Raw genomic sequence first — 13,669 nt, forward strand, 5'->3', positions numbered from 1 at the left:
CATAGGAACTAATATGCAGGAATATTAACAAACTGTAAGGCACAGGACCACAAATTACTTTTTCCATGCATAGTAAAAACTATTCTACTGTTACCATAGACTACAAGACCTGATTCAGACCTCCACCGGATGGCAGTAAAGAACTTGGGTTTCATACCTCTGCTTCTACCTCGACTCCTAGGGTGGTCTAATTTTTCTCGGCCAATCTAATAATGCTGGTTATCTGTATTTATTGATGACGAAGGTTTTGTGCGCTTATAGTTTTATCCCTTGCCAACACCCGCTTTGAGGAATAGAAATGTCTTCAATAAATTAACCGGGCTGATAGAACTACTGACTGGCAATGCCAGGGGTCTTCAAACTTGGCCCTTTTATGACTTGTGGACTTCAACTCCCAGAATTCCTCAGCCAGCTTTGCTGGCTGAGGAATTCTGGGAGTTGAAGTCCACAAGTCATAAAAGGGCCAAGTTTGAAGACCCCTGGGCAATGCGATCCGCTTAGAAACAGAAATTGGCGATTCCTTCTGTCTCGCCAGCACCTTCTGTGGGCAGAAGAGGAAAAAAAATGTGTCTCTTCTTCCGCATTACCTTTCACGAAACGGCAAGCTCCTGCTGGGGCCCTTAAACCGGCTCCAGCCGCTTGGGTGGAGCTTGCGGGCTTCGAAGCCAAGCAAGGGATGCAGAGACCGCGTGACCAGCTCTTGGGATTGCAGGAAGCGCCAAGCCAACCACCGCGCGCGGCGCATGTTGTTCCAGCGGAGGCCACGCCTCTTTGGAACCTGGCGCGTCAGCCCTCCGCAGGCGATAGGCTCGGGCGGGCGATGGAGATCCGCGGCCGAGCGGAGCGTTTCAGGGTGTTTCCCCTTCGGTGCCATCCCTGGCTGGGCAGGGCTGGGCGATCTAAGCGGTTCGCGATGTTAGCAACCCAGCGGAAGATGCTTAACCTCTTTTGGCTTTGAGTGCGCTTGAACGAGGGTAGCCGGCCGTCTCCTCATCCGCCTTGACGACGCCCTTTGTCGGACAGTGACAGCGTCCCGTTTCGGGGACAAGCCCCGATAGGTTTGTCGTGCGAGTAGCCCCGTAGATGTAGGGGCGATCGGACGTGATCATCCGAAATCCGGGGTGCTTTTTTTTGCGTAACCCGTGCGGGCACACTGCGGGGTTTGCCAGCTGCGAGCTCCGAAAGGCGCTGGCGCACTCCTAGATGGAGGAAGGACGGCCGATCTGAGCCAGGCAGCTGGCTAGCCTCCATTGATATACCTGACCTTGCCTCCTCCGCATAAGCGGCGGGGACTAAAAGGTCTATACAAGGAAGACGGGTTTTCCGGGTTTGCTTTGCGCAGAAGGCAATTCCGAACCGTCACCCGCTTCCCTCTTCTGGGTTTTGGTCGGATGCGGTCCTCGTTCTGCAACCGCATCCTTCCCGGGGCTCTAATGCAATGGGCTGGATGGGAGATGGCGTTACCGCCCGGCAGGAGTGAGGCTGGGCGGGCTCAGCCGCCGCGTCGTCCGCTCTGAGGTCACCGCTCGGCTCGTTCCCGCGTCCGCCCCGACGTGACTCCCGTGCCTGATAACTGCTCCTGCCTCTGGCCGACGACGCGGGAGGTTCAGCGGGCATGCGGCGGCTCTTTCTTGCCTTCCGCCTTACCCATGATCCGTGGTCCCGCCGAGCTGCTGGCGGCGCCCCTCCGGACTGGGCAGGGCGCTGAGGACTAACGGAGGCTGCGTTCTTGAAGAGCGTCCGTCGGAAAGAAGCTCCCCGGGGCTGCCTTTGTCTTGGCCGGGAGGATGTGGGTGAACCCGGAGGAGGTGCTGCTGGCCAATGCCTTGTGGATCACGGAGCGGGCCAACCCTTACTTCATCTTGCAGAAGAGGAAGGGGCACGGAGGCGATGGAGGCAGCGGAGGGATCACTGGTAAGAGCAGCGGTCTCCCCTCTGGGAAAAGAGGCACTCAGCCTTTCTTTATCAGGAAGGCAAGCCTCCAGGGGGACTACTCATGAGTAGATTCGGGTCGAATTGCACTCTCCATATCCTGTGTTGATCTAGCTCAGGGGTAGGCAACCTCGGCTCTTTTATGACTCATGGACTTCAACTCCCAGAATTCCTGAGCCAGCTATGCTGGCTCAGGAATTCTGGGAGTTGAAGTCCATGAGTCATAAAAGAGCCGAGGTTGCCTACCCCTGATCTAGCTCTTTTGTTGGGGGTGGGTGGGTGTCTTATTACTATTGATGGTGGGGAGAGGGGCTTATATATGAGGAAATCTTGGTTCTCTCTGAGCTGGGTTTTTTGCTTGCAGACCTTACGTTACCGAACAAGGTAACAACTAGGTAACAACTGGAGAGCAACCCCACACTCATTCGCACTGATGTTATCTAGTTTAGTAATGAAATGTCTACAAGCCTAGACAGAACCAAGGACTTCACAATTCAATCCTGAGCTACATAAATTTTCTATAGGTTTCAAGTTAAAAAGGTACCAGAGATGGGAAAACTATGGCCTCTTTATGGCTGTCTCAGGAATTCTGGGAGTTGAAGTCCACATGTCATAAAAGGGCCATAGTTTCCCACCCCTGTCTTAAATAAAACTAAAATGACTGCTGTATTTTCTTCCATTATGTCTTTTGGCTATATTTATACACTTTGCTTGAGCTTTGCAGGAGCTTCTACAATCTAATGCCCTTCAGATATGTTGGTCATGAAATCCCAGAATTCCTAGCCAAAAGCCAGTTGGTGGGGATTCTGGGAATTGTCATCCCAATATTTTTTGAAGGCATTAGAATATGGAAGGTTGTAATTATGTACGGTAATTACTTGCAATATTATTTTGGGCTGACAATTTTATTGCTAATTATTATTTCCTTTGTCATTGCACAAAAACATTGGGAGGGAATTGTATGACAATTCCATAAAACCACTGAGATTATTATTAATCTTGTATAGGAAATGTTTAAAACCTCTGTTGATCTCTTGAGAGGGACTTTCAAGTACTTATGCAAAGAGTTTGTTATACTTATTCTGCTTTGAAATTCTTTTATAGTTTCATCTTCCAATGTTCTCTGTGAAAATTCCTTGTCTTTTATCTTGCTGTAAATATGGTGCATCGGGTATAAAATTGCCTGAGGTCACAGAATCAAAATTTCCTTGTAGAATAGACAAAAATCATTCTGAATATTAGCATTTAAGATGGTTTAGGACATTTTCTGGTTCTGTTGCCTACACAAATAAATAAGGGACAAGCTTCTTTTTTATTTCTGTAGCTGCAGTGGGTGAGACCCACATCTACACTTGGTTGTGCTATAAGCAATAATCCATAACTAAAGAACTCATTTTGATTTAATAGTTTGTTGTAGTGGTCATGACTACTACATTTATAATTACTGTTGAATAATTTTTGCTTCCAGCATTGGGCAGTCAGAAAGATAATTTTCTTGTATTTATGTTCAGTCTTACATAGGTATCCATGAGATAGTCATTCATTATTAGATTTGCAATACAGACAAAGAAATAAAATTGTCTACTTTTAGCCCAGATATATTATGTAAGAGTAACAGAAGCCTAAAGGAATGTTAATAATGCTACATTACCATTTCAGGTAAGGTAGTACATTTTTTACACATATGGGTGCTTTTCTTTTTAAGCTATTTGAATAGCTTGGAAACCCGTTGTAAGAACATACAGTACTTACTTTATCCTTTTCATTTTAATATTACAGTTTCTTAAAAATGATTATATTCATCCTTTTCACTCAGTGTGTTATTGTTATTATGGGCAGTTATCAGAATGGAAATTTCAGTAGTAAATCATTTCTTTCTTGTTTCTAGATCTGATCTAGTTTGTATAAAAACATGAATGGTAGCAATAAAATCACACATAATATTATTGTTTTTCTTTAAATTCTTTACCCCTTCAAATTGTATCCTAAAAATGTGGGATCATCATAAATAATTCAAGAAGCCCTTTAAGGCTACTTCAGATTCTTACTAGAAAAATAAACATTCAATTTATAGCAGTTGTCCCTGTCTTAGATACCTAGGCAAACAGATCAAAACAGTGTCATGCTTGTAAATTAAAGACTAGTACCTCTGCAGTATCTGCAGGCATTGTTTTTTTAATACTTTATTAATGTATAGAAAATAATATAGTGTTTTGTGTTCTACAGGTGAATAATTCAGTCTATTTCCGACCATTATTGCACAATATAAAAAGGTTTGGAAGACTGACTTGGCTTCCTTTTGAGAAAAAAAATCAGTGATATTCTAGCAGAGCATACTGTAATTGTTAAAATAAGGGTTTATTCCTAGCTAACTATGCTTATAAGTTATATGAAAGCGTTGAAACAAAACTGAAGAAGAATCAGAGAGGTTTAATGTTTGGGGGGAAAATTTCATAATTTCAAGTGAAATATATCCCGAAAGTATAAAGTGCCTAGCTGTAGCATTTTTCATATAATCTTCAACTAAAATGTTAAAGCACTTGCTTTCCATATAAAAAATTCCAGACTTAACCTCTGATAGTTCCTAGTTAAAGGAGATCTTGGATAGTAAAAGAGGGGAATGTACTGTTAGAACTGCCAACAAGTAACACAGAGTAATTCCAGATAGGCCAAGATTTCAAATCTTTCCCATAATCATTAATAGTACATTTGAAGACATTTAAAGTAAAAATTATATTAGCTTTATGTTTCATGGGAATAGAGTAGAATTTTCAATTCATTCGGATGTTTAAAGCATCTGTCCATCTTGTACATAAAGAATAATAAGTGCACATTCTGTTCTAATTTCATTATAGTGGATAAAGGAACAAAGGAGAATAATTGTATACATATGCAAAGTCATAAGTATAAATCAGTTGCTAAGCATTTGAATTTTCATGGAGTGACCATGGAGATGCTACAGGAGTCATAAGTGTGAAAAACGGCCTGAAATCACTTTTTTTTCAGTGCTGCTGTTACTTAGAACAGTCACTAAACAAGCTGTTGTAAGTCAAGGACCACCTGTAGTTTATCTGCCCAAATCTACATTTAATTTAGACTCAGACAAAGGTCTCTATTTATAGGAGCCATTTCTTTGGAAGGAATGGTCATATATACATCCATATATTTATGATAGCAGTTGGTTCTCATCGGTTTTGTCTGTGAAGTAGTTTATTACAACCTGGGTAAGTTCCAACAGTTGACAGTCTGTGAAATTATGCCAGAAATCTTTCAAATGCGTTGTACATGTATGAAGCACTAAGTAGGACAGAACTGTTTCCTTCTGTCTGTCTGTGGGTATTCTCAATCATCCAGGCCATGATTGTCACAAAGGTGCTTTTTCAAAAGGCAACTGGATTTTCTTATGTTTTTTTTTCCTTGAAGACCATTTCACTTCTCATCCAAAGAAGCAGTTCTGACTGAAAGGTAGCAGGGAATGGAAGGATTTATATTCCTTGCAGTCATCTGGTCATTAGCACTCTTGGCACATAATCATGTGAAGTTTTCAACACATTAAGGAAAGAAAGGTGAAAGATTTATATGATCTGAAGAAAAACCAGAGTATATGCTGCAAATAAGTGAAATATCAATCACTTCTCACAGTTCTGCTGACAGGCAGTTATCTCAGCAGAAACCACACTGAACTTCGTCACATATGTTTGGTTCCCCTTTCCTTGCCTTTTTGAATTGTTTATATTGTCAGTTGACTCCTTGCTCTTTAGTTTACTTGACATAAAAGTGCTCTAATCCCTCCTCTTTATGAACAACCTTTTACCCAGGGAATACACTAATTCTATTCTGATCTCTCTAAAGTGCTAGGAAAATGTTGAAATGCATGTAACCTTTAGGAGAGAAACTCACAATTCTATCTTCCATAAACCATTTAATCATAAATGAAATTTAGAAAACCATAGTTATTCCATACATTACAACTGCCCTTTCAGCCTTAGGAGGCAAGATATTTTCATATTTTCAGTGCATGATAGTGCCATTCCAAATTATTTTGATTTTTCTGAATTCAGCAAAATTTGAAGGCAAAAAGTAGATTAGCAAATTGCTAATTCTGTACACAATATTTCTGTGATTGTAAAGCAAATTATTTTATATCAGCTTGCAGATATATATATCTGAAATCATCAAAGTGGAATAAATTGTTGAAGACGAAATAGATACATAGTCTGGCTGAAAGCCCTAAAGCTTTATACTTTAAAAGAAGAATAAAAGAGCTTAGAGGAATATTTTTTTGTAACTTATTTGTCTATGTGTTATAAAATGTTTCTGCTTCTAAATAGCACATTTTACAAACATTTGTTTTTGCTTCAAATAAAACCCAAACTAGTAGATTTGTCCATCCTAGACATTGTTTTCCTTCTGGCTTTCCCATTGACTTTGCTTGTCAGTTCCCCAGAACACTGCAGCCATCCTAAATACATGCCAGCTGACAAGTGTCCAAATTTTGATCACATGACCACAGGGATGCTGCAACAGTCATGTGAAAAATTGTCATAAGTCACTTTTTCAGTGCTGTTGTAACTTCAAACAGTCACTAAACTAACTTCCATATTATTTATTCACAAATATATAATATTCATTTGGAATACTATATTCCATGTTATTTATTATTTATGAATGCTCAGTACATTAGGAAGTTTCATGTATCATCCCATGGTAGGATGTCTTAAAGTTGCCAAGGTTGAAAAACATTGGGTAAAGTTTTTCCTACCTCTATTTGTAGCTGAAAATTTCTCATGACACGATATCATAAGATTTTATGTTCATCATTCCATACATTAGTAGTCAATAGGACTTTGGAGTACACAGCATGATTTGACAATTTAAGACAGTTCTAAGTTTACTGGTTATTAAAGCTATAGTAGATATTATGGGGGGAATAAATAATTGCTACTGTGTACTTTAGACTTTTACATTTCACATTTCTTCTCTGTAAAAAATATGTATTAAAATACTTTTACCTTCTTTTTCTATCCTTGGCTAAGCATCCTTCCTTTTATCTACAATATTGTCTAATAATGCGTAAACTGATAGCTTAATATGAAGTTATATAATTATAATAATAATAATAATATAAGAAGAAGAAGGAGAAGGAGAAGAAGAAGAAGAAGAAGAAGAAGAAGAAGAAGAAGAAGAAGAAGAAGAAGAAGAAGAAGAAGAAGAAGAAGAAGAAGAAGAAGAAGAAGAAGAAGAAGAAGAAGAAGAAGAAGAAGAAGAAGAAAGTCAGGCAGCAAACCCTATACCATTTCAGGCAAATGACTGTCCAGTCTCTTCTTAAAAACCTCCAGTGTTGGAGCATTCACCACTTCTGGAGGCAGGTTGTTCCACTGGTTAATTGTTCTAACTGTCAGGAAGTTTCTCCTTAGTTCTAGCTTGCTTCTCTCCTTGACTAGTTTCCATCCATTGCTTCTTGTCCTGCTTTCAGGTGCTTTGGAGAATAGCTTGACTCCCTCTTCTTTGTGGCAGCCCCTGAGATATTGGAACACTGCTATCATGTCACCCCACACCCTTCTGTTCGTTAAACTACAAATACCCAATTCCAGCAACCGTTCCCTATATGTTCTAGCCTCCAGTCCCCCAATCATCTTTGTTACTCTTCTCTGTACCCTTTCTAGAGTCTCAACATCTTTTTTACACCATGGTGACCAAAACTGGATGCAGTATTCCAGGTGTGGCCTTACCAAAGCATTGTAAAGTGGTATTAGTACTTCACTTGATCTTGATTCTATCCCTCTGTTAATGCAGCCTAGCACTGTGTTGGCTTTTTTGGCAGCTGCAGTACACTGCTGGCTCATATTGAAGTGATTGTCTACTAGGACTCCGAGATCCCTCTCACAGTTACTACTATTGAGCAAGGTACCACCTATACTGTACCTGTGCATTTGACTTTTCCTGCCTAAATGCAGAACCTTACTTTTTTCACCATTGAATTTCATTTTTTTAGATAGCGCCCAGTGTTCAAGTCTGTCCAGATCCTCCTGTATTTTAAGCCTATCTTCTGGAGTATTGGCTATTCCTGCCAGCTTGGTGTCGTCTGCAAATTTGATGAATTCCCCATCTATCCCCTCATCCAAATCGTTAATGAAGATGTTAAAGAGCACTGGGCCCAGAACAGAGCCCTGGGGCACCCCACTACACACTTCCTTCCATGTAGATGCAGTTCCATTGAGGACCACACGCTGAGTACGGCCTGTCAGCCAGCTACGAATCCATCTGGTGGTGATGCTTTCTAACCCACATTTTTCTATCTTATCAAGTAGTAGGTTGTGATCTACTTTATCAAATGACATACTGAAGTCCAAGTAAATTATATCTACAGCATTCCTCTGGTCCACTAGTTTTGTCACTTGGTCAAAGAATGCAATAAGATTTGTCTGGCATGATCTGTTTTTGACAAACCCATGTTGACTTTTAGTGATGACTTTGTTTGCATCAAGGTGTTTGCTGATTTGTTGTTTGATTATCTTTTTCAGAATCTTCCCAGGTATTGAGGTCAGGCTGATAGGTCTGTAGTTTCCTGAATTTATTTTTTTCCCTTTTTTGAAGATGGGAACTACATCAGCTCTCTTCCAATCCTCTGGTAGTTCCCCAGTGCTCCAGGATCTTTGAAAAATATAGTTCAGTGATTCTGAGATCACGTCTGCCAGTTCCTTGAGAACTTTGGGGTGTAATCCATCTGGTCCTGGTGATTTGAACTCATCTAGGCTGGACAGGTGTTCACTTCCCATTTTCCTGCCTATCTTAACTTGCGTTTCTATTCTGTTTTTTATGGCAGTGGTTTTGGTAGGTTGGACTGTTTTTTCCCTTTGTGTAAAGACAGATGCAAAAAATGAGTTAAATAGTTCTGCTTTCTCCCTGTTGCTTGTCACCTTCTTGTCACTTTCCCCCACTAATGGACCAATCATTTCCTTAACTTTTTCTTGTTTTTTTATATGTTGAAAGAAGCTTTGTTATTTTTGACTTTGGTCGCAAGCCTTAGTTCATTTTGAGCCTTAGCTTTCTTCACTTCATCTTTGCAGGCACGGGCTATTTGCTGATATACTGACTTGGTTATGTGCCCTTCTTTCCAATTCTTATACTTGTCCTTTTTATCTTTCAATTTATCAGAAAGTTCTTTATGCAGCCATGCTGGTTTCTTTTGAGAGCTGTTATTTTTCTTCTTTGTTGGTATTGTACTAGACTGGGCCTTTATTATCTCACTTTTTAAAATTTCCCAAGCTTCTTGAGTTGTTTTCCCCTTTAGGATTCTCATCCATGGAATTCTTCCCAAGGTCTCTCTAAGTTTATTGAAATTAGCTCCTTTAAAGTCCAAGACTCTAGTTTGACTGTGTTCTATTGCTTGTGCCTCCAGAATGTTGAATTCCAATATTGCATGATCACTTCCCCCCAAGGTTCCTGTGGCTTCAACATTTTCTATCATTTCATCTCTGTTTGTGAGAATTAAATCCAATATGGCTAATCCCCTAGTTCCCTTCTCTACATTTTGGGAGAGAAAGTTGTCTGCTAGGTTTGTCAGGAATCTGTTTGATCTTCCACTTGGTGCAGTGTTTGTCTCCCAGTTGATATCAGGGTAATTAAAGTTTCCCATTACTATTGTGATGTGCTTCTTACATACCTTAGTTAGCTGACTAGCAAAAAGTTCATCTATTTCCTCTGCTTGGTTGGGCAGCCTATAATATACACCTATGGCAATGTCATTTTTTCCCCTTTTATATTGACCCAAATGCATTCAAGTTTACAGTTTTCGTCATTGTTGTGCTCTATTTCTGTAGAGATAAAGTTATTTCTTATATAGAGAGCAACTCCACCTCCTCTTTTGTTTAGTCTGTTTCTTTTAAATAGTTTAAATCCCTCTAGCTGTGTGTTCCATTTGTGGGTTTCATCCCACCATGTTTCCGTAATGGCAACAATATCATACCCGCCCTCATTTACCTGAATTTCTAGTTCACCCTGCTAACTGTTCATACTCTGCGCATTGGTATATAGACATTTGAATCCTTTATGACTGACCCTGTGTTTACTTGCTACATAACTTGTGTAGTGCCTGACTTCCCCTATTTTCTTAGATTGCCGGGGACAGTGAAGTTCTGTATCAATTAACTCACTATCCCCATTGTTTAGTTTAAATGTTCCTCCAGAAAAGCTGTGAATTTATTGCCAAGTAACTCAGTCCCTTTCTTGGATGGATGCAGACCATTTCTTTTGTACATTTTTTCATTGGACCAGCTACAGACATCGTGACTAATATAACCAAAGCCTTCTCCTTTACGCCACTCCTTTAGCCACATATTAAATTCTGCTATACGCTGGCCTTTTCCATTTTGCTCCTTATACACCGGTAAAACCTATGAAAAAGTAAGCCTACAGCCTATTCTGCTAAGTTCCTGCCCCAAGCTCTGGAAATCATTCTGCACAGAGAGTACATCTTTTTGGGACAGATCATTAGTGCCAAGATGTACAATAGCCTCCACATCACAGTCCTTGCTGGCATTCTTGATTATTTTAGAAATACGCTTCTTGTCCCTACTGGCAGTAGCACCTGGAAGACACCTGACCTCTTTCAAAACCTCTGTGTCCTTTCCTAAATTTACATCCCTTATAATTGAATCACCAACCAGAAGGTGGCTTCTCTTTTTGGATGCCTTTCTGTTCTTGCATGACTGGTGTGTAATACCAGATTCACACTTCTCCCTGTCGAAAACAAGTTTTTCATCTTGGACCACGATCCCCTGCTTATTTGAGTTATTATCACAGATACCTTTACATGTCTCCTTAATGTCCTTATTAAGGTCAGAAAGGGCACTGTATCTGTTGTGCAGGGACACAGCGAAAGCTTTGGGTTTATGGTTCACAGATCTCACCCTGCCAGATCCCACGGTTGTCCACACTGCCCTTCTCCTGCAGGATCTTTGTGGTAGAGGGGGCTGATAGCACAGAGGCTCAATAGGGTAGAAGGGCTGAACTGGACACCTAATTTCTGCCTGAAGAGCACAGATTACAGACCCTAGATAAATAATCTGTCCTTGTAAACTAGTGATTTGTTTACAGATAGGACAGTTTCCAAGTTTGAAAAGGCATGTAATATGTAATAATAATTAGCTGTGTGAATCTACAGCTTAGTAATTTTTTCTTTAAATGCATGGTGAATGTGTCTATGTGTCATTTGTTAGCTTCTAAAAATAAAATGTTACACACTAAAAATAAATGATGCTTCTGAGCAAGAAAAACATGTTTATCAGTCATAATCTGGATTTTCTGTATACTAATTATGTGTGCAAAATAAACATTATGTGCAGTCCTCCCTTAGTAAATAAGCTTGAGAAATTATGAGTCCAAATACATACTAAATCTGTGCTGTTGCTGTAAAGTTCAGCCTTGGACACCCATGTTTTATCTTAGTTGGAGGCAATCACTAGGACACAAAGAATGCATCAAATGTTATTTCTTATTTATCTAGAAAAATAATTTAAACTATCCATTTTTTTTCAATCCAGTGAAGATAAAGCTTCCCTCCAATTAAGCTTAATTCTTACTGACTTCAAATATTAAGCAGGTGCAAACTTGCTTAGTGGGATTAGATAGCATTTCATATTTTCAGTGGAAATTAAAATGTGCTTACCGTATATACTTGAGTATAAGCTGAATTTTTCAGCCCACTTTTTGGGCTGAAAAATCCACTTCGGCTTATACTCCAGTGAACAAAAAAAAAAGAACTTCCACCCCCCAGTTTGGAGAGCTGCTGCTTTCGTCAAACATGGACAAAGGCAGCAGCTCTCCAAACGGGCGGCGGCGGTTTGGAGAGCTGCGCGCGCAGCTCCGCCGCCACCTCTGCAAGCCTCCGCTGAGAGAATGGGGCGGTGGAAGCTTGCCACCCATTTTCTCGGCGAAGACTTCTTTCGGGGGATCCAGCCTCTGCTGCCCCTTTCTCTCAGCTGCTGAGAGAAGGGGGCGGCAGAGGCTGGATCCCCCGAAAGAAGTCTTCGCCGAGAAAATGGGGGCTGAGACGAGAGAATGAGGCGTTGGAGCGCTCCGCGAAGTATGGGGCGGTGGGCAAGCTTCCACCGCCCCATACTTCGCGGAGCGCTCCACCGCCTCATTCTCTCGCTCAGCGGAGACTTCTTTCGGGGGATGCAGCCTCTGCCGCCCCCTTCTCTCAGCTGAGAGAATGGGGCAGTGGAGCGCTCCGCCGAGAGAATGGGGTGGCTTGCTGTTGGCGTGGTGCGGCGTGGGAGAGGCTGGATCCCCCGAAAGAAGTCTTCGCCGAGAAAATGGGTGCTGAGACGAGAGAATGAGGCGTTGGAGCGCTCCGCGAAGTATGGGGCGGTGGGCAAGCTTCCACCGCCCCATACTTCGCGGAGCGCTCCACCGCCTCATTCTCTCGCTCAGCGGAGACTTCTTTCGGGGGATGCAGCCTCTGCCGCCCCCTTGTCTCAGCTGAGAGAATGGGGCAGTGGAGCGCTCCGCCGAGAGAATGGGGTGGCTTGCTGTTGGCGCGGTGCGGCGTGGCAGAGGCTGGATCCCCCGAAAGAAGTCTTCGCTGAGAAAATGGGTGCTGAGACGAGAGAATGAGGCGTTGGAGCGCTCCGCGAAGTATGGGGCGGTGGGCAAGCTTCCACCGCCCCATACTTTGCGGAGCGCTCCACCGCCTCATTCTCTCGCTCAGCGGAGACTTCTTTCGGGGGATGCAGCCTCTGCCGCCCCCTTCTCTCAGCTGAGAGAATGGGGCAGTGGAGCGCTCCGCCGAGAGAATGGGGTGGCTTGCTGTTGGCGCGGTGCGGCGTGGCAGAGGTTGGATCCCCCAAAAGAAGTCTTCGCCGAGAAAATGGGCGGCATGCTTCCACCGCCCCATACTTCGCGGAGCGCTCCAACGCCTCATTCTCTCGTCTCAGCGGAGACTTCTTTCGGGGGATCCAGCCTCTGTCACCCCCTTCTCTCAGCTGGGCAGCTGAGAGAAAGGGGCGGCAGAGGCTGGATCCCCCGAAAGAAGTCTCCGCCGAAAGAATGGGCAGCAAGCCTCCACTGCCCCATACTTGGCGGAGCGCTCCACCGCCTCATTCTCTCGTCAGCTGAGAGAAGGGGGCGGCAGCTGAGAGAAGGGGGCGGCAGAGGCTGGATCCCCCGAAAGAAGTCTCCGCTGAGACGAGAGAATGAGGCGGTGGAGCGCTCCGCCAAGTATGGGGCAGTGGAGGCTTGCTGCCCATTCTTTCGGCGGAGACTTCTTTCGGGGGATCCAGCCTCTGCCACGCCGCACCGCGCCAACAGCAAGCCACCCCATTCTCTCGGCGGAGCGCTCCACTGCCCCATTCTCTCAGCGGCTTGCTGCCCCATTCTCTCGTCTCGGCAGAGCCCAGCTGAGAAAAGGGGGCGACAGAGGCTGGATCCCCCGAAAGAAGTCTCCACCGAGATGAGAGAACGGGGTGGCAAGCCGCCGAGAGAATGGGGCGGTGGAGTGCTCCGCCGAGAGAATGGGGCGGCTTGCTGTTTTCTCGGTGCAGCACGGCAGAGGCTGGATCTCCCGAAAGACGTCTCTGCTGAGATGAGAGAACGGGGTGGCAAGCTGCCGAGAGAATGGGGCGGTGGAGCGCTCCGCTGAGAGAATGGGGTGGTGGAGGCTTGCCGCCCATTCTCTCGGCAGAGACTTCTTTCGCGAGATCCAGCCTCTGCCGTGCTGCACCGAGAGAACAGC

At 43.4% G+C, this 13,669-nt stretch overlaps 1 protein-coding gene across 2 annotated transcripts in view; it reads left to right on the top strand.

The window, feature by feature from the left end:
* The first annotated feature begins 835 nt into the window (after nucleotides 1-835).
* The window catches only part of TBC1D9 (TBC1 domain family member 9), a 55,181-nt gene continuing 42,347 nt past the window's right edge, over nucleotides 836-13,669 (top strand). For both annotated transcript variants that reach the window (XM_081332600.1, XM_081332601.1), the window contains exon 1: nucleotides 836-1,914. In XM_081332600.1, coding sequence (XP_081188726.1) covers nucleotides 1,788-1,914 — 127 coding nt within the window. In that variant the 5' untranslated portion in view covers nucleotides 836-1,787. The remainder of the gene's footprint in view (nucleotides 1,915-13,669) is intronic.

The sequence above is a fragment of the Vipera berus genome (assembly GCF_964194415.1).
Source record: "Vipera berus genome assembly, chromosome: 7".
Classification (NCBI taxonomy): domain Eukaryota; kingdom Metazoa; phylum Chordata; class Lepidosauria; order Squamata; family Viperidae; genus Vipera; species Vipera berus.